The sequence below is a fragment of the Pagrus pagrus genome (genome assembly GCF_965226575.1).
Source record: "Pagrus pagrus genome assembly, chromosome: 11".
Taxonomy (NCBI): Eukaryota; Metazoa; Chordata; class Actinopteri; order Spariformes; family Sparidae; genus Pagrus; species Pagrus pagrus.
Window position 1 is genome coordinate 15,378,933 of NC_140195.1, and position 22,203 is coordinate 15,401,135.

The 22,203-nt window shown below is 41.3% G+C and overlaps 1 protein-coding gene across 1 annotated transcript; it reads right to left on the bottom strand.

The window, feature by feature from the left end:
- Positions 1–649: 649 nt before the first annotated feature.
- LOC311265795 (rho-related GTP-binding protein RhoA-D) lies at positions 650–20,400 on the bottom strand. The gene is made up of 5 exons (XM_084367798.1): positions 20,291–20,400; positions 6,020–6,175; positions 3,491–3,611; positions 1,665–1,795; positions 650–1,155 (listed from the first exon to the last, which is right to left on the bottom strand). Exons 2-5 carry the CDS (start codon positions 6,173–6,175, stop codon positions 982–984), a joined length of 582 nt encoding a protein of 193 aa, XP_084223924.1. The 5' UTR covers positions 20,291–20,400; the 3' UTR covers positions 650–981.
- Positions 20,401–22,203: the final 1,803 nt, after the last annotated feature.

Genomic DNA, 22,203 nt, shown 5'->3' on the forward strand with positions numbered 1-22,203 from the left:
CTTTATATGTGTCTGAATATCAAGATGGCTGTATAAAGTGTGCATCCATTATCCAATCTGTATATTACAGTGTGCACAAACCAGTGAGACGTAAAGACTGTATACTGGATCTGAATCGACAGTACAGAGTTCCGACAGGAGGTTTGTTTGGGGAGGGAGGCGTTGGTGACGTCTTGGTGGAGGCAAGTCTGTCAGAGCCAGTGTGAGCGTGACTGAGGGCATTGTGTCCGTGACAATAGACTACTGTCTCCAGTGCCAGTTTAAGCTATCGCCACGGAAGAGAGACGGAGTGAGGTGCAGTCCAAAACCTCTCTGCACAAATAGTTGCTGCTGCTGCTTCAGTATATGTAGGTGTCAGTGGATTAATGCAGTGAGAAGACGCTCTAAATTTAGTCCTTTATGTCAGAAGAGAAAGCTGGGGGGGACAGAGCTCTGCTGAATCAGCACTTGGTGAAATAGGACGGCAAGGGTGTAAAATTAATAGTGGTATGAGAAATAGATGGATTGTGTCTGAAGGAGTGGTACATGCAAGAGAAGCAGGGGTTTCATACTAAAGCAAAACTGTCTGCAACCTGCAGCCGTGAGAGCGGGACAGTCAGTGGGCACGTGAACTATAAGACCCTTCTCTGTAAACAATCATAACACAGAGGCAGATCCATGATATATTTGTAAAGTATATGCACATATAAATACAAACATACATTCATATAGGAGGGAGAGGGGCAGGTCCTTCACACAAACAAGCTGGTAGAGGAAAAAACAGCAAAACAGAAACAAAACTGACAGTGTAAGTAGCAGAGGTTTTTAAAAAAAGGCTGATTTGTTTTGCTTTTAAACAGGTGTGTCAGTCTTTCATATTCTTCTGTGGCGTATCTGCATCTGTGAAGTAAGTATAGTCCACGGAAGCCATTGATTTAAGGTTTCACTAAGTGTAAAAGGGGGGAGTCCTCCCTCTGGTGCTGATTGGCCAACAAACTCCCTTCACAGTAGCTGGCAGCCGCCCCTCTTCTTGCGCTTGCGGACCTGCAGCGCTGCTCTGGTGGCCATCTCGAACACCTCCCGCACGCCGTCCTTGGTCTTGGCGGAGCACTCCAGGTAGCCAAAGGCACTGATGCGGTTGGCCATGTCTCTGCCCTCCTCAGATTTAACTGGCTCCTGGAGGGTTAAAGGAGACATATTATTCTCATTTTCAGGTTTATAATTTTATTCTGGGTTACTACTAGAATAGGTCTACTTGTTTTAATACCCCCCTCCCGAATACCCAGTCTCCTCTGATTGGTCAGCTCCCACACACCTGAGCCAGCACCTCTTAGTGTGTTTCGAGTCGGCTCTGTCGTGTTTTCAGCTTCCAGTTAGCCTTACTTCTACCATCAATAAAGGCATACATTATGCAAATGTGTGACATGATGACGAAGTGTGATGTCGCAAAGTCACTGAATTTAAGGCGGGACTACTGAGGTGTTTCAGGAGCAGTGTTTTCTGTGGGAGAGAGGAGCTCCCGTTGGGGCTCCTGTTTTACTTTCAAGACCTTTTACATGCACAAGAACCAATATAACACACTAAAGGAAAGGAAAAACTGACAAAGCATAATTAGTCTTCTTTTAGGGTTAAAAAGACACAGTGGATTTAGATATGAAACAGGGAGGTTGGAGAGAAACACGCACCTGTTTCATCTTGGCCAGCTCCCTGCGTGTGTGTTCATCATTCCTCAGGTCCTTCTTGTTGCCCACCAGAATGATCGGGACGTTGGGACAAAAATGTTTCACTTCAGGCGTCCATTTCTCAGGAATGTTCTCTACAAGAAGAGGGAAAAAAAGGGGGAAAAAAATAATTACAGTCACTGCACAGTCAATTCCAGATGTTTCTCCCTACAAGGACAGCTGAGAGAGGCCTTGTCCTTTCCCTTGTGACTGTGCAGACATAAACATCGAGAGGTTACCAACCTCTTCATGATAAATGGCCGAGTCTGCTTGCCAAAATCGGCCCGGTCTCGAAGGAGATGCTGTGATACGAGTATCTGTGGCATTGCCCATATCAAAACAGTATGGGAGAAAGCCTAAGGGCTGAAGTTTGACTAAACAGGACTTTTTTTCTCATTGGTTTGATTTGTTTTTTGAGGACCAAGAACATTCAGATCCTAGCCTGAAATACATGCGACAGATTCTGTGAATGCTTCCAGAAAATCCCTTCAGAAATTTGAGCCCCACACAACCACAACAGCAGCAGCAGCTCGATTACAGTCTGAATTAAACTCAATTAAAACCCATAAGCGTCTCCATTAAGCATTGATCAGAGTCAATCTTGGAAGCTCTGCTGTTAAAACTTCTCAATGATTTATTCAGATTGCTGCGCTAGGGAAACGGTCATGTGTGGAATTACTTAATTTACCGTCTTGAGTTACTAAACCAGAGAGCAGACTAACAGCAAACTGTAATAATTTAATCATACTCACGAAGAAACACCATCTGAATAAGCATTACACTTTCACAACGTGGATCATTAATTGCATGAAGTCTGCACACAAGCAGCAGACGGGAAATTTGTGTGAAAAATACATAAATAACCAGAAGGGAAAAACTATAAAGGAGGATCAGTACTTATTTTATTTACTGCACTGACAGATGAGCCCTGCTCGTGGTGGAAAATGTGGAGATTTAATGGAACATTAGCCAAAATGCCCCTCTGCATGTGTGCAAAAAATAAATCGTTATAGCTTTTCCAATGCACTCAGACGGAGCTCCCTATTTGGTGTTACTGGCCTGTTTTCAGTATCACGGCATGCAAGTTCTGTGTTTTCTTTGTCCCTTATTTTTTGTAGATTGAAGCTCTGTCTAACTTCTTCTCTTAAACTTCTTCTTGAAGAACCGCTATGTAACTTTCTGCTTTATTGTTATTAATATTTTTAACAGGCGTACACACTTTTTGTGTCTCAGGGGTCACTTAAATTCTGCTGACAAGAGAAAAAAATACTTTACTGAGACACAACAATCTTCAAAAACAGCCACTCCCAAATTTAAGAATGACACAGGCCAATTTGAAATTAGAAAATCTTCTGGGGCTCACCCAAACTTTAAACCACTACTCTGATTAACACTCGTGACTCAGATAAAGTGCTTACCCTTTTTTTTTTTTTTTTAAAAACAAGAATCCTATGTGAATGTTAGCCTAAGGCAGTGCAGTGCAAACTAATAATCCATCTACATACACGAAATAATTCCTTAAACTTGCATATCTTTAAACACAAGCAGTTTTAATTTCCCATTGTTGACCGGATTACATAAATTCTGATGTTGTGTGGAAGTCTGTTCCCCAGTCAAAATGTTGCCCTCCTGAAACAGACGTCAACACAAGACTGGACGAAAACAGGTCAGATAAATGAAGAATAACACTTACTGTAAATGACCTTTCACAGCCCACACTTTGGGAATCACTGGTCTGTAATGTTACAACCGTTTTGCTGAGTGGGTGAGCAGTTTGTATCTGGCCTTACCTAAACTGTCGGGGCTGTCTATGGAGAAGCACATGAGGATGACGTCTGTGTCGGGGTAGGAGAGAGGCCTCAGTCTGTCATAGTCCTCCTGACCTGCTGTATCCCACAACGCTAACTCCACCTAACACAGATTGGAAGAAAAAAACCAAACAAAAAAACATGTTACACATTATTAAAACTAGGTTGGATATTCTCACTTCACTGACAACAGAATGAAGATGAGGGAAGTAAACAGAGACAGAGAATATGGGCATCGAGACTTGAGGAGGAAGAGGAAGGAAAAAGGTTAAAAAACAAGTCACTCCTCTGATATCAGGCCTAAAAAAGCAACTCCCTAGAGGTGGAGATGGCTCCCGCAGGTTTTACTGAGGCTGTTAATCAAACTGTTTGCAATCCCAGAGGGCCTGACCTGATCTACATAAACAAATGCACAGCAAATTATCATCTGCTCGAGCAGATGATACACACACTGTATGGGAAAGTCTCATGCACAGTTGCCTGTAAGAGACGTTGCATGCATACATCATGCAACCTTCGAGTGTTAAAAGTCTCCTAAATGGCTGAGGTCTTTTAGCTTTAACTGTTAAATTGACCTAGTTTATCCTACACACTGTTGGTATTATTTTACAGTGACCTCACCAGTGTAATTACAAACACAGCTGGAGAATTGGGTAAAAACAGTCATCACCGGACAACTACACAGCATTCTAGCAGCTCATCTGGACTTTTCTGACGTCTCCCTGCACTCATGTCTTGCCAAGTCTTGCTTGTTGGCTGACAAACTACTTACCTTGGCATGACTGCTTGGCCACAGTGCCTTCTGACTTACAGTGTAGCATAGATGGGGCATTTTTAACAGTGTGTGAGACAAGTGGACTGAGCTGCACCACATCTTCTGTCTGGGAAAGTCAGTTAACACCACACCATGACAAACCCGTGTCTATATCTGCTGCTTCTGACATCTCTTACCATCAGAGATGCCAGTAACAAAGTACAAATACTGTGTTACTGTACTCAAGTAGATTTTTCAGATATCTGTACTTTGCTGAAGTATTTATTTTTCTGACTATATTTAACTTTTAATCCCTACATTTAACTCAAATATCTGTACCTTCCACTCCTTACATTTTCAAAACGAGGTCATTACTTTAGTCTGAATGCATTTGAGGGGAATTATCGATTATTTTTATTTTGCGTCGCTGCACGCCGCCTTCCTAACATCACAAGACTGATTTCAACCTATGAGTGCATGTTGGGCATGGCAGCTCTAGCAAGTTGAAAAGATGTAACAAGACGGAAACAGACAGAGAGGGAGAATGGGGAGAAAAGGCTTGTTAGTGTCTCGTTTTTGCAGAGACTGCAGCCCTCTGACTCGATTTTCTTATTTTCTCAATTTTTTGCTGATCGGGACGGAAGTATCTGTACTTCTACTTAAGGATGTGTGTACTTTTGGCACCCCTGATTACCACTAGGTGTCTGTCATGAGCCTCATCTATGGTTTATTATAACAATGATGCCCTTTACAGGTTTCTTTTCTTGTGTTCTGACTCCACCTTTTAGTATCAGATCACTGTGTTCGGTACCTCAACAGAAGGGTGGCAAACAACCAGACTGCTTGGTGGAAATGAGCCTTTAAATGTAATCAAATGATAAGTTGGGTGGGGGTGGCTGAAAATTCAGTGACACTGACTTGTTAGGTAATACTTTATTATAGTAAAGAGTTTTTTAAAGAATTTGTAAACCTGGGTTAAAAGACTTGGAGTAAAGTCAACGTTGTTTTGTACAGCACAGGAAACAGGAAACAGGAAATGGGGCATTAGTCATGATGTATGCCGGATCGGAGGGGTTCCAACACCGGGCAGGAAGGTGGCACTGATCCATTTCCTGTTGTTGGCTGGAGGTCTGCTGCTTTATAACAATGAAAAGAACCCAAGGATCTGCTCACAATAAGCACTTATCCCCATCGGCCTTAATGGCACGTGGTTCTCAACCAGCAGGGCAAACAGGGTCGCATTTTCAACACTACTGCAGCAGTTTCAGTCACATAAACCGGCCTGATCTGAGGACCATTTCTCTTCATCACTGATGATGTAGTTATCATCATACCTTAATCAGAGATGGCAAAAGGACACACATTCTGTACTTGAGTAGAAGTACAGGTGCTTGTGTAAAAAAGACTCAAGTGAAGAAGCTGAAACAGTACTTCTACTTTTACCAAAGTAAAAAGCATCCCTCTGAAGGACATTTCTACTGGACATGTCTGTGAATGTGAATGTGAGCCTTTGTCACTTCACACTTTTTCCTCAATCAAGTCTCCCTCTCCTTTTCCACCTTGATCGGACTATCACGTCTTTTTCTTCTTGCTACATCTGCCATGCGCTATATGCAATGATGGCGGCGTGCGGTGACGCAAAATAAAAATAATCAATAATCCCCCTCAAATGCATTAACACTAAAGTAACAAGCCTTTTTTGTAGTCGTAATCATATTCCCAAAACAAATAAGAATTAAACTGAAAATATTAAGTACCTGTTTGCCATCCACTTCAATGTCAGCGATGTAGTTCTCAAACACAGTGGGGACGTAGACCTCTGGGAACTGGTCCTTACTGAAGACGATGAGCAAGCAGGTCTTCCCACAAGCACCATCTCCAACTATCACCAACTTCTTCCTGATGGCTGCCATCTACAAACAGGAGACACCATGGTTAGTTTATACATTAAGGACTGAGTGACCAAACAATCATAAAACTGTGAAACTGTCTGTTCAAACAGAAGAGGGGCGTGAAACAATGAAACCAAAAATAGTTAGAGTGAGAACGAGAGGGGGGAAAAAAGAAGAGATGATCGAAGTCTGTTTTCCACCTCACACACAGGAAAGGGAAGAGGGTGCGGCTCTGAAAGAGTCGAGCTGAGGGTTCAGCACTGGGCTGGAAAAGCAGTGGGAGGGAAAGGAAGAGGAGGAGAGCCACGGTGGTGGGAATACTGCAGCCTCGGAGCTCCACACACTGCTGCACACGCGTGGCCTCTGACACACATTAACAATGATCATACTGTGTCACTTCTACATCCCTCTGTGATCTACAGCTCTTATTGGATTGTGGTGACACCTTCTGTATTGAACACAAATTCTCTCCCAGTCTCTTTTCTTGTATCCCTTGGAAGGTGTGTGTATGTGAATGAAACGATTCAGCCACACACACACACAAACACACACGGATCAATAGCTATCTCCCACAAGCTGACAATAATAGAGAGAAGGCAGTAGGTGATGAGACGACCGACTGGCTGCTTGCCAGCAGCATCAGCTTTCACCACTCTAGACTACCTGGACCAGAACAGATCTACACCTCTGCCGTCACCGACAGCAGAGTCCTTACAGCAGATATAATCAATGGTTTTATATTACCAATGGCAGTGTTTCCCACACATAGACTTTAGTTGGGCCGCTCAGGTTTATAAACATATGTCAAACTATGTTTCAGCTTTTTTTATTTTTTCACTGCCCTAAACCTGAATCCAACTCAAGCTTTTTTTTTGTCGAAACCAGGCCGACGCAATTAGTGTAAGCTTTAGTACGAGTTTGTGTGACCCTGTCACACAGTTGTTACCATGGTTACAGCTTGCCTGTTACCCTGATTACAGACATGTACAGTGTAGATGACTGTCCCTAAGCATTTAAGTCTCCATGTTCTAGTCCAGGAGAAGGACGCCATCTCCAATCGATGAATAAGGCCCCAATAAAACCCCCAAAATAATAATGATTAAAATATATATTTCAAATATATTCAAATGTGTTTAATAATGTTATTTACTCTTTTATTACTGACAAAGTTTTACTTCAGCCAATCAGAGCAATTCATTATCAATCTCACCTCTTTCTGCTTTAGAGAAAACCACAACACAAAACAACTATGGCAAAGGCCAAGTGTCTCTGGCTGTAAAGTATTCTCTAAATCAGGGTTAAGTGCCTGGAGGGGGATTTATGAGTGGAAATTACACTTGATGAATGGCAGGATGCTTGTATTGAGGCCCAAACCCAATCAGCTAATACCAGAGACAAGCTGTGACAATATAACTGGCTGAATTTATGCGCTTTAACTGGAGTAACATAAGTACAATGTTATTCCAGTTAAAGTGCATACATTTGATAACAATTTGATAGCAATAATCGAGATACATGCCTCAAGTAACAGAAGGGGAGGAGGTCGGTTTGAGGAGTTTTCACACTGCTATTGTTGAGATTTTAACACTAAAGTAACTCCAAGATCCAAAAGTTAAAAAGTAAACAAATTCTTCTTGATATGTGCCAACTACGAGCAAGATGTCTAAATGCCATCTCTTGGAAAAATGTTGACAGACCCCAGACAGGTCAACAACTTAGAGAAATGTCCTGCTGTCTTTCAAAGGAAGAGATGCATCCTGCATCCTCAAGGCAAACAGGATTTTTCAAATAACCCTGAGACCGGGAATGGGTATTTTGAATATTTTGCTTGCTTAGGTGGATAAGACACGAGACAGAAAGGTGGAAGAAGTTTAGTGATGTGGTGCCAAATCGTTCAGAATGAAACCTTGAATGTGTTGTTGTACAAATGGAGAAAAACACGATGTTTGTGAAACGATTTTTCCCTTTTATATATAACTTCCATTATTTCTACACAATTACAGATGGGTGAATGTGGGGAAGGAGTGCTGGGAAGGGAGGGCAGAAAAAAGTACACAATGTTTATACGGACATGTTATTATATTGCCTTGTGTGATGATTACTGCCATCACTCAGTGAAAGTCAATTTTAAAAAAGGAGTCTTCAGTCCTCTGCAGTTTTATAGCATTTTTCAGCTCATTGTTTTGTTTTAACATCTTTACTCTCCTGATTGACTCTCATTGCTCTAATACCATCATTTTAGGCCACAGCAGGCAACTGTTTATGTGAAAAAGTCTAAAAACGTACTGTACACAAACCGCTCAGCACTAAACAGCAGACTGTGAGCAGTTAGCTGGTGAACATAGTGTCGAATTTAGCAGCTAAAGAGCCAGATATTTCCCTTAGAAGTTGGTAGAGAAACAGAACACTGGGCTTTCATACTCAAACATGACTCCAAATGATGGATACAGTTGCAGGAAATGTTTGCTAAAAAGTTTGCCATATCAATTTAAAAAGGTGCTAATATGTGTTAGTGTTGCGTTCACAGCTTGTTTCTCCTGCCAAGTGTCCAAAAACACAAATATCACAGGTTTAAGGGGCTTTTAAGTAAGACAACAAGTTAAAGCACGTCTTTCATCATCAGTACAGGTAACAGATTTAAGGGTAGCTGCTATAGTTCTAAAAACAGTTCTGTGCTATGGGACGGTAAACTGTTTTGCTGAACTCTGTGTATAAACAGTTGGTTCTTCAGAAATGGTCTGTGGGTGGACTGGAAGATCCTGTTGATGCTAAATATTCACAGGAACTAAAGCCAGATAAATTCCTAGAGGCAGCACTTTGGCTCACCAATGCAGAGTTACCAAAACAATTAATTCATGCACGATACATGATATTTTCTTTAAACAATGAGCCCTGAAATAACCAGAAAGACACAGGAGTCCGTGTACATCCAAGAATGAAATCTCCACATCCTTCCTTTGATTGCCTCAGCTTGAGTCATTTTCACCTTCGCCAACTGTAACAACAGCTCCAATCTTCACCACAAGAATATAAAGACAATTGTTCGGTTTTCTTTTCTCTCCCACACATTAAATCGGGCCAGTGTGTTGTCTGTTTTTCTCTGGAGAGAGCCACCTGTTCTCTGTGATAGCAGGCTGCTGCTACTATACATCATACTGTCACTGCCAGAGGGAAGACACACACAGTCACACATACACACACACGTGACTGGTAGCTACCGTGCAGCCCTAGATAGCTTCAGAAAATGGGTCTAGTCCTGCAAATCTTGTGCTGTGACACAATAATGCAGCTTATTGACAACGATAGCTCTCACAGCGTGCTGCCTGCTGTGACAGTGGCAGCACGAGGCTCTTAGAGGGAGATAATGGCTCCTTCACTTTGCATTAATGCACTGTGCCAGCACAAGGACAGGAACAGGAACTCCAAGGACTAAGAGCTAGTAAGTAAGAGCTGATATTAAGGTGTGTTCTGCTTCACTTAAAATTGGGTAATATATGTTGACATAATATATTCACACAAAATATAACTGGCAATACTGTCAACATTTTTAGTGAAAATAAAGCGACTACACAATTTATACGCTTAGCAAAAAGTCTAATTTTCTTTTGTTACAGTGACCATTTTTCATTTACATCTAGACCAGTGTTGTTCTTCAAATCACTGAGATGCCAGCCAGACGAGTAGCCCGCTAAGAGATGTTTAAAGAAGACAAAAAGACCCATTAGAAAACAAGACATATGAAGATGCTGGAGGAGGCTGCGATTGACACTGTCACTATTGCCTGACATTTTAAGAGATCAGAAGAAAATGAGCTTGAGTGGTAATATCTCATACGACTGCAGCCTCTTCGAATCACTATTTCAGCTGCTGCCTTCAGGGGAAAGGTAAACAGTCCCCTGTGCTCTAAAGAACATTTATAGAAAATCGTTTGTCTTGGTGGCCATAAAATATCTTAATCAGTAGAGACACTTTTTAAGTGAACACAACACTTTTTCTTTTCTGATTCAGTCCTTAACAAAGAGTACCTGGTTGTTTTTTTTAATGTAGCTCCAATCATGTTTCTATGTTAATGCGCTTTAATGTTTCCTGTTTTGACTGTGCAAAGAAAAATGTCTGCCTTTTGCATGCAAAACTTTGACGATCAAGTATTTTCTTTTGTCATTTCATCAGTTATTCAAGATGGACTAGCAGGACAACTAGGACATTTTTTTCCTCAAGAACTACTTGAACCCCAAATATGAGACTCAGTAGCTGGTGATGTAAAATTTTACCATTTACTACATGTATTTAAAATAAATCAAAGACGAGAACTGCAACAAATAACTAATCAGTTGTCAAAAATTATATTAACCATTTTGAGAATCAAAAAATCTGCAATTTTTAAAAAAATGTATTTATACATGGGAATATTTTCTGGTTTCTTTAGTCCTTCATGACAGTAAACTATATTATAGTATACTAAGAATATCATTTGAGGATGTCATTTTGTTCTCTGGGAAACACTGATCACATTTTTCAGCATTTTCTGACCTTCTATAGACCAAACTCATCTAGAAAATGATCCACAAAACAGATTAATCGACAATAAAAGTAGCTGTTAGTGGCAGCCCTATCGGAGTAGAACAAACTAACAACCTGTTCATTACATCAAATATTCATGAGCCTTGTCTGACTTTAACTCTCATGGAGTGACATTTTGGTAAAAGACAAATGAAGCGAGTATAAAGTGTTTAATTTTCAATGCATTATTAACGATGTGTCTAATTCAGAGTGTTACTGATGGAGACTTAAAAAAAAACGTTTTCATATTTTCTAGATATGATCTGCTGCTTTCTACTGGTCCCCGTCTTTCCCGCGTGTTTGTGGTGACGAACGTGAGGGAAGGGGGGGACAGAAAAACTGAAAAGCAAGGAAGAAATGAAAGGAGTTAATTGCCTATTTTTCAGCCCTTTTACCCACATTTAAAAAGAAATTCCACATACACACACCAACTTCACCAATTAAAAGTGGTATTAGTAACACTTCCTGCAGGTGGCTCACAGTAAAACTTTTCAGTAAAAAGAACGGAGGAAGACTTTTCTTATACAAATTTGAAGGGAAAATCCACTAAAACAAATGAAGCACCTGCAGACTGGGGATCCTGAGGTGATCTGAGGACTTCCAAGTAATTTCTCACTTAATTTGCCTTCCTCACTTCCTGTCTTCGCTTCCTTTCAGTGATTTCCTGGCAGCAACGACAGGCAAGACAACTGGAATTCAACCATTTTGTCATTTTCTCTCATTCTGCCCTTCAGGTCTCTTAAGCAAAGCTTTATTAGCACAAGGAGGAGTCCAACACAACCAGTCCTTCCTCTGGTTTTTCCTCAAGACACACAACTCGAGACTCAGCCTGCTCTCCATGAATCCTCACACACATTCTGTTGCTATCCCTCAGCAGACACCCACATCACAAAGTGGAGGATGAACGATTTTATGTGAATATTTTGGATATAAAAAGGTCTAATATGTAGGATTTAGGGGCAGAAATGGAGTATATTATTCATAATTATTATCCCATTATTGTGTAATCACCTGAAATTCAGAATCATTGTGTTTTTGTTATTATAGAATAAAACTTTTATATCTACAGATGGGGTAGATGCAGAGTCCCTTATCTACAGTAGCCCAGAATGGACAATCCAAACCCTGGCTTTGAACAGGGCCTTCTGTTTTTTTAGCAGCCGGACTTGGAGAAGGTGGGACAAGTTGGGGGGTTAAGTTGGTTAAAATCTGCAACCACACAGCTAAATGCCACTAAACCCTACACACCGGACCATTAACTGAAGCTTAAATATTATTAATTATATTACCAAAGCTACATTAACCTGATTAAAAGCAAATTAAATGCACCTCAGTGTAACATCTTTCACTGCCTGCAGCTATTCCATGTTTTTCCATTTGCATTTATATTACAAAGCTCTACTTTGTGTGACGTTCAACAATCAATAATTAAGCGTGCCCTGGATTTTATGTTGTGGTAAGTAGGCCCGTTGGTGTTGGGGGGAAAAATAATTTTTAGGAGAAAAAAAACTGTCCAAATGTGCTCATAAATACTTAAATAAGGATAGCTATCTGTGTGGTGTTGAAATTACTCATAGAAGCAGCGATGAATGGAATGGACACGGGCTGTAGACCCAGCCAGTCACATGATAATTACAGCTGCTTTGGCTCATCATTACAAAGAATAACTGGAACCAAAAAATGCACTGAAGCCACAGTGGTGGGCCTTAGTGTCCCTACAGAAACATGCTGTACCTGCACACACATAGGTGATATCATTGTGCGGGAGAAACCATGTTCACACGCGTCTTAGGATGAATGATCCCTTCTTGCATAATGCTTGTCCCTGCGAGGGGTAGCAAAAGGACAAAGTTCTCATTCCTAGCACATGCAGCACAGACGCTGATTCCTCCCTTCCCTGTGGTAGTAACACATTAGCAAGTCTTGTTCATTAGCAGTAGTAGGGGAAAGAAAACCTTCTGGTGAGCTTTGGGAGAGGCAGTAAGATTGAAACTTTCTCTGCTGTACCAGATTCTAATCACATGGATCAGCAGACTCAAGGTATTTACACCAACCCTACACTTAGCGACCCATTTGATTAACAGTAAGTACAAGCTATAAAACCCTCATTATTAAATGCCAGTGCAACTCAAGCAGAATCATCAAAGTAAATTGCTTTGTATTTTTGTCTTTTACTTCAGTAACAAGCCGATAAAATAAAATGCCTTAAACATAAGCTCTAATAACAGAAGGCGGTTTAGATCTGATCTAATCTGATCCTTTTAAGATCTAAATGCTGAAGGCACTCCAGAGTTCAAACCATGAAACCATCTTTTGAAAGGCATCCACACATTTACTCTACTCATTATATTCAGAAGATGTTAAGCATGCTGACGATTTCAAAAGGCCCAACACATTTACAGTTCTTGTCTAGGTTTTTTTCTGGCCGTGCCAGCTGTTGAAAAATGCCCCGCTGTGCTCTGTTAAAACAATGGAACCGCACAGGCTGAACTATGTGTCATGAACAGCTGTTTCAATTAATGGTATGTGCAGCAGCAAGCAGTGCGAACAGAGCTGCAGGTGAACCACACCTTTATAATGCTGCTGACATTTTGAACTGCAGTGTTTTGTTCTTGCGTGGGAGGCTGTCCAACAATGAGACACTCTTCACAGGCAGCCCTGGTATACAAAACACTACACAACACTAAACTAAATAACAAAGGAAATCGCTTTTAGACCTAAATGTTACGTTTATCACCCGGGTTAGGCCATGTTAAGACTGGCTTTATTATTTTCTTTTAAAAAAATACCGTCCCAGCCTTCGTTTAACGGGTAACTCCACCAATTTTCCAAATTAAAGTGTGTTTATGGGTCTTGGGGAGAACTACCGCATTTGTGAAAAAAAAGGTATAAAGCCCTTTGTGGCTGCAGAGGAAGCTGCATGTAACCTGATCAATCGCCCCCAGTGATGTCACTCATTGGCTGAGTTGCATCGTGGGTAATGTGGGCGGCAGGTTTTGAATGGCAGAAGAGATGTGTAGGGAAAAAAGCGTTCTCTCTCTCATGCTAAAACAGTGGACTGCTTTTCAAAACCTTACCCACAATGCAATTTGGCCACTGACTGACATCACTGGAGGCAATTTATCAAGATTACATGCAGCTTCATTTGGAACCAAAAAAGGCATTATGCTCCTTTCTTAACATATGCAGGCGTACTCTTCAAGACCTGTAAACACACTTTATTGTGGAAAATTGGTGGAGTTACCCTTTAAATGAGGCCAGTCTGGCAAGGCAGCAGGGGTGCCGATGCAGGAAATTTAGGCAAACCTGCGTGATGTCATGCGTCAAGGTGCTGCTATGTGACCAAGTGAATACATGTATGCGCACATTGCTGGAGGATTACTGTGCAATATGCACCGCATTTTTCTACCGTTACCCTCGTGATCCCTGAGACAAGAGAAAATAGGCGCTGCTGTGACAACCTCTTAGTCTCAGAGAAGGTGTTTTGTGCTCATGGATTTGTTTAACTGATCTGATCTAAAATAGAGATAAACAGACTGAAACTTGGCATGCAAAGAGTAAAAAATGCAATCACTGCAAGTTGTGCTTCTCTACTGTACTGAATAAAGGGTCTGTTGCTAGAAGTTACCGAGCAATGACAGAAAAAGGTAAATAAAGAATGACAAGAAGATAAACTCATGCCTCAGCAGACTTGCAAACGGATACGCATGTCCTCCCTGCCTTACTTCACTACCTACTATTAGCAGCCTGTCATATGTAAAATAGGTGAACAAAACATTTGAGCCGTTCTGGACAAATATTAACTAGAGTGTTAGCTGTTATTGACACACTGACTGGTCAAAGCAGCTAAATGCATTCCACACGATGATTAATAGCGGGTCACTGAGTGCTCACACACAACTCCGTCTGACTGTGTACAAATGTGGGAGGACATAAGCTATGAGGAATGTCTCACCCACTTTCAACACCCCTCACCCTTTTCTTCATAACACACAACATCCGTCCCCCAACAGTGTCCCCCTTTCTTTCTGTGGGTTGAAAAGTGGAGGATGGGATTTTTCATGAAGCTCAGTCGACAATAAAGATACAGTACATGTGAGTAAACACATTTGAGCTTGTGTGCAGATTTAGCTTACTGTTTTTGAAGTTTTTGCCATTTTGTTAACCTGGTACAAACAAGCACAGTTCTTGCTCTAGTTCACACACTTCCAATTCAGACGTTAGCAGGTGTAAAAATATATTTGCAGAGGTAGAGGTCAGAAACAGAATGAGTAACATACATGAGGCAAAAGTGCAGCCGACAAGTTGAGCTATAATGTTCCAGTTGGTTGAAAACTGGATTTGACACAGTTGAGATTCACAACAGTTTCAACCGATTTGGTGCAGCTGCAGATGGACTGATGGAAGAGGAGGATGTCACACTTATGTGCAGGATTACTAAGAAAAATGATGTGATTCAAATATTACACATTAATTTGCATTTGTTCCAGTTCGTGTGTTCAAGTCACAGCACTCCAGATTGAGCCATCAAAGAAGTTGGTGTCATGAAACTGTGCATATGCCTAAGAAAACCCATCTAGAAAATACTGCTGAGGAATTCCTTCACTCCTTACAGAACATCACAACCTTTTGCTTGAGGTTGAATTTCAGAAATTCTTAAAGAGAAGTTGAAGCCAAGTTCAATATTTTCAAGGTTGAACCCCACTTGAGACCAGAAGTGGCTGCTCAAGATCCAGGCCAGGGAAGCAGCTAAAGTCAGAGAACCTAACTGGAGCCCAAAATAGGACAGAGCCATTGAGACTCCCTCGGCCCAATTTATCACAGTGCACACAGCTCGGCTCAGAGCAGAGGACGAGGGAGAGAAAAATCACACAGAATTATCCTTTCATCCGCCCCTGAGCCTCCACATGTGGTGCAAACAAGCTGAAAAGTCAGACGGATGGAGGAGAGGGAGGAAGGAGAGGCGTGATGGTCTAAACTAGAACGTGAACGTGTTGTGTGGAGAAACTTCACAACATACCAGAGTGCACCAAGCGTTTGAATAATACTCCATGAATACGAACCACAAAAAAATGGATGAATTGGTCATGGAGTGGATTGGGAACGGCGCTAATCAGGATTTGGTTAGAAATAATGTAGCTCTGATTTCCAACTCTTTTGCTGGATGCTGTTTCTTCTTCACTCTGTATTTATTCCTTCAGCTCTCTATTCTACCCATCCTCCTCCAGGCTCTTGTTCTCTCCCTGTCCTCATCCCTTCACTTTCTCTCTCTCTCTCTCTCTCTCTCTTCCTGTGTTGCAGTGTGATGTCACCATCAGAGAGCTAATGTGCCGTATCCTTAGGGTGCTGCATTCCTCCTTTCCGACTCACACAGCACAAATGAAAGCCAGAGCTGACACACACACATCATGTAGCTACGCAGCCTGGATGGAGTGGCCACCTCCCAACACCTCGACAGCTCGTCTCATCTGTGCCCTACAGTTATGTGGTGTGTTAACAGCAAGTAGGGATGGCATTTTATCGAATGTTTTCCGGTTTATCTTATAACACTTGCAAGTAACTAAAGGCTGGAATAAGTGCAACTTGGGCAGTAACAAGTCGATCAGATTAAAATGCTGATGATATGAATAAAAGTTAAACTGAGGAGGAGATAAAAGGTTTGATAAAAGCTCTGTTAGCACAAGAGTTTAATGGATCTCTGAACTGGATGAGAAACAGAGTTCAGAAGAAAATGTTCTGTTTTCTAGGAAGTCCTTTTAGGGACTTCCTGAAAGTGCAAGATCCAAACAGGAAACTCTTGCAGAGATTACATGTTTTTCCCAGAGGATTTTCTCATCTGCCTGCTGTCTGTGCGTGATACACCCCACAGCCTGCAGACACGATTTTCCATGCGGACATGTTTGTCGGTCACCATCAGATGACTAGGAAACAGAAACAGTGAGGGGCCTAAACTCAGCATTTTCCTGTGGTCTCGGTGTGTGCTTTCAGTACGACACTGGCCTCCTTGGAAATAACTGTTGATGGAAAGTTGTCCAGACTAATCTAAGACAGGATACTGTGGGGCATTGTGTTCGAACACATCGGCTGATAAGCACCTACAGCTTCACAATAGAGTGAGTGTGAGCTGCAATGATGGAAAAAATGGACATCTGAGCTAAACCTTCGCCTGCGACAAACTAATGTAAGCGGACTTCGCCATCCCTGAAGCTCAGGCTGGCACGTACAACAGGCGAAAAGTAAAACACTCATTGTAGGTCAGTCGCAGGGAGCATGCTGAGGGGAATAAAATGAGGCGCAGTACCAGGGTTAAGTCGCCTCTGGTGATCCTGGCATACAGTATATGGAGCTTTTGATCCATAATAGTTTTCCATGAAGGCTTTCGGGCTGACCTACTGAGCCATTCAGCTGTCCTCTGAGATGACCTCAATACGGGAAGAAGAAAAGAATGAGAGCTCACGTGCTCGAGACGGAAGATGCTTTATAATAATGTCAATAAGACACACCAAGTCTTTAATATGAGCTTTGGGTTATTTAGGATCAGGGTTTTTGTGTAATTGGGAAATAGAGTCCAAAATGATACTTATGTCTACCTAAATGTTAATTATATATGTACAGTATCTGACACTCACACAAAATAACAGCTTTAGCCTTCGGAAGTCAGCCCACCTCTTTTTCCACAAGCTACTTGTTTCAAACACTAAAGGTCCTGATTCAAAACTATAAAGTTAATAAGCTTAGATTATTTATATGATACGTTCTGTTCTTGTGTGTACTCCTTTGGTGGCTCAGCTTCACTATAAATCTGCAGGACACCACAATGTTATTTCACAAGATGAATTAAAAGGAGCACAGTTTTAGAGCGAAACCGAGTCGATTAACTAATGAATAAATGTATGTGTATGTTTCTTTTACCTAGCACTCTCTGGTTCCAACTTCTTAAATGTGAGGAATGCCGTTTTTCTCCATTTTAAATCTTGTGAACTAAATAGCATTGCCTTGTAGACTGTTGGTTGGAAAAAACAGGACCAACCTAATCGCCAGAATAAATGTTGGTTTCTCCAAACCATGGATGTGCTGAAACTTTACATTTATTGAAGTTGCAACTTTACGGTCCTTAAGGTTTAATTTTCTATTTTATGTTGTGACATTGCTGTGCTTGTGCTCTGGTTAGGTCAAGGCACAAAAACCACTTGCTTAGGGTGCGGAAAAACATCATATATGGCTTAAAATACTTGTTTTGGTCACGACGAACACAGCCGGAGTCCCTATTTACCGTCAAAAAATAAATTTGTCGCTGCCACAAACACATCTGGAAAATGTCCCAAGGTCTCCTTAAAAATATCCATTGTTGACACACTTACAAAGATTGAAACAGCGTGGTCCCTTGTCAAAAATACCCAATGATTTCACACAGAGTGCTGATTATACGACAATTGGGGGAGCCGATTTTTTTCTCCAGGGTTGAAGGGGCCACAGTACAATCCCTCCCCTGTGAAATGCCAAACCGTAAGCACACATAACTCCATATTTGACCAACACTGGAAATCAAAAGGCGTGCCGTCATTCAGGGAAAGGTTACGGCAAATATTAGCTTCAATCACTCATCCATATAAACTTGAAATAACTATCTAATATGGTATGGTCCACTTTAGGGGTGACTAAAATCATATTACAAGATTCTTCCAGGCAAGCATATGAGGAATATACATTGTAATACTTAAGATTAGGGGTAAGAAGAATATACAAATGTTACGACTCCATCAACATGTTGGTCTTACCTCTTTTGGGAGGGCTCAAGTCTTAATTAGGGGGTCATTAGCCGTTGTTTTCATCAGAGAAATTCAACTTCATCAGTTCTCTAATTAAATGCTTCCAAGAATTCTTCTGCATGTGACCTCCATTTTCAATATAGCGTACTAAAATATCCGACACACCCTCGACAGTATTACTATAGAGAGCTGAAGTCACGCCCCTTCTGGTTTGCCCCATGGGACCTTATTTTGGAAAAACTTTGTATGGAAGTGAACGGAGAGAGAAATCATATTTTGATCCTGCTTTAATTGTACCATGAATTACACATACACAGGTGACCTTTCAACTAGACGACGTCACTAACAAGACTGTTGCCTGTGTAGTCTTTATAATGTGTTTTCACAGTCTTATAATTAATTAGTTTTATGACAAACTGCAACATTATTGACTTGGAAAACTATCTTTTAAATTCACAAACATCATATGTGTGATTCATGACACACAGGATCGACAAACTATTTGTCTCTCACCGTTCACAACCATACAAAATAAGGTTCCACGGGGGAAAGGCGTGACTTCGGCTCCCTATCACCACCGATACTACTACCTAATACAGCTCGCTCTGGATTACATCACTTGTTAGACTGACAGTCAAAACCACACTGGGGCGACAACCACCACTTCTGCTTTCACATGAACGTAGTCCAGATTGGGGGTTTCCACAAACACTTCCTTCCACTGCATTGGCACTGATTTGTGTTGTGTGTGTGTGCCACTTCCTCTTCTGACCACTACCTGTAAACAGCTCGGTCAGCAATCAGCTGTTCAGCTATGATGACATCATACTGTCGTACATGTCGTAGCCTCACAAACAAACATTTTACATGCAAACAAACAGGCTGGGGAATCTGTAGGGAAATATTTAAAGCACTCTCCCTCTTCTTCTTCCTCTCCTGTGTCTGCCCTTTAACAACCTGTGTGGAGCAGGGACACAAGGGAGTAGTCCAGTGGATGCATGACAGAGTTCTGCAGGGTTTGCTTGGGTTCACGCCAGAAACCGGTAGTTTTGTTATGGGGAACAAGCCAAGACAAGGGAAGGGAACAAGCCTGTGAGAGAAATGAGGGTCTGCGCTACAGTAGCCGAGCAGCACAACAAGGGTGTGGTGACTCCGAGAGGAATTTCCTCGGGACAGACTCATGTTTTAACACTTATTCGTGACGGGCAGCAGAAATCTGGACCACATAACCATAAAATAGAAAAAGATCACTCACTCGGGAGCCTATATAAGTTGTTTTTGTTTGTTTGTTTTTTGCTTTCCAAGAAGAAAAGAAAAGAAAAACATCCGATACCACCAGTCCCCGTTCACTGGTCGAACAGGTTTCCAAAGAGAAAGAGGCAACAAAGTTTTTTTTTTTTACAGCGACTAAAGATCGACCCCGCCTGCCTCCACAGCTGAAGTCCGTGTAATTAAATTACATAATGAAGAATATTATGGGGACAGACGAGGGCTGGGTTTGTGTGCCAGGAATGCTGATATGATCCATATCTCCGAGGGAACAAACAGGAGTGTCCTCGGTTTCATACTTTTCTTTCACGTTCGTCACCAAAACGTCGAAACACTTGATCCACACCGCTGGAAAACTTCCCAACAAGTTAACAGGTTTCAACTCGCCGAGGCTGCTGCTGCCATCAGGGCTCATGAACGCGTCCTCAGAGAGCGGTGGTCGTTTTTTACTACTTTTCCTTCCAACCTCAAAGTGGGTTTAATAAACTCGAGGAGCTCTGAAAATGAAAGGGACAAAAAGCACAATTTGTTCTCTTACCTCTCCCACAGTGTGCCTTCAAATACCAGAGACCTCCGTGTTTCCCTCCTGCTGTGGCCCTTCCCTTGAAGCAGCTGTAACCAGAGTGAAGGGTCGAGGAAGCGGCCGAGCTCATACTCACAAGACCCTCCCAGAATGCTGCGTTCAACGTCCCCTCGGAAATGTAAAATGAAGCTCACAACAACTAGGGGTCAAGATTATCTGAATTGGCGATTAATCCACTGACAGAGTCCTCAATTCATCGATTTCTATTTTTTTTATCCAATGTCAGGAAATAACATAGGATGCCAATCATGATTCTGAGAACCCAACATATTCAAATAAAGTGGTGCAGCCATGACTTGTTATTGTAGGCTAACCCGGAAGTTAGCATCGTCCAGGTTCACCCGACGAAAAGCTTATTGGATTTTTTAAATTAGATTTTGGAATGAAACTCTTGAAAATAGACTCTGCGACAAACAAGAGTTTGTGATACTCACATGTTTTGTTCAGCACGATAATCTTCACAGATAAACACCACTTAATGGTTTTCGAAGTGTAAATGACATCATTAGAAGTAAAAAGCTAATATTAGGTTATAAATAGGCTACATGGCGGTCACATGACTTCACCGTCACCACCACCATTTGTCTTACGACACAATTACTATACACATTTTCTGTAAACTGATCAACGTACAAGTTGTAAAGTAAGAGTTAGAATAGTTTTCAACTAAAGTCGGCCTGTGAAGACGGACTAGTGAGTAGGTGTCCGTGGCAAATTCTGTAGTCTCATTTAGCCACTTGTTAGCAACCACCGTTTTAAAGACTTGTAGTCATTTTATAATTAAATTGTGGGACATTTAATAATGTATTTTATGTCATAGAACAAAACTTGTAAATATCTTAAGCCTGTGGTAACCACAGACCTTATTTCAGACATTTAACAGAAAACCAATTTAAAAAAAACTCAATGTGCAGATGTGCAAAAATGCTAATGGATTTCCAGGTTTTATGACTACAAACTACACCACTCTATACCTTTTTTGTTTTTTTATCCGACCAACAGCCTGGAGCCCAAAGTTACTAAAATGTATGACAAGATACCAAAGAGTATCTATTACATCTGAGACCATTCAACAAGGAAATGATGTGATGATGTTTTTGCTGATTAAGAAAAAAAAAAGATCAATTACCAGTATAGTTTGATTGATAGGGTTAATATGTTATATAAACTATACTGAACATTTAGCATAGAGGGTTAGATGGATACACATTCTTGCGTCATAGCACTATATTCCCGACTTCACTTGAACGCATCACAGTGTTTGAGATTCCAGCGCCTGCACGCTATTGGCTGAGGGGATTCAACCGTTACAAGGTCCCCGCCCCTTTACGGTTAGAGAATAATGACATCATTTATATTAACGTGGTCTGTCATCTAAATTGTCATCATGAGCTGCGTTTTCTATCATCTAGGAAGCAATATATCAATGTTATTCAGTGCTTTGTCATATCTGAGCTGAATTCACCCTCTTCTTATTACTATGCATATCTTTACAATCATTATTATTCCTCCTCGTGTAAGGAAATGGACTTTGACCCAGAGTGCTTTTCTCCCACAGTGCAACAGGAAATCACACAACAGGGATTTGAGCTTTTTAACATGCCGTTCTCTCTGTGAATAAGTTCATTCAACCTCGAGTGTAGTACAGCAGTGTAGTACTTACCAGGGTAAGAACAATATTTCATGACAACTGCTAACAGGAGGCATATTATAAACTCACAGTAGTCCATTATACGCACTCACAACTCTTATCAAGACTCTCTTCTTTAAACCAGGAAGTTTAATTGTGCCCAAAGAAAAGCACAGAGCAAACTTCTGTTGCATTGTTTTCTCTCAGGGGAAAAAGAGTCACAGCACAGATTTAGTTG

Coding starts and splice junctions, on each gene's coding strand:
- LOC311265795 (XM_084367798.1), bottom strand. CDS start 6,175: ATGGCAGCCATCAGGAAGAAGTTGGTGATAGTTGGAGATGGTGCTTGT. Junction 3,612..6,019: donor TTGAAGTGGATGGCAAACAG/GTACTTAATATT, acceptor AATCTGTGTTAG/GTGGAGTTAGCGTTGTGGGA. Junction 1,156..1,664: donor AGCTGGCCAAGATGAAACAG/GTGCGTGTTTCT, acceptor TTAACCCTCCAG/GAGCCAGTTAAATCTGAGGA.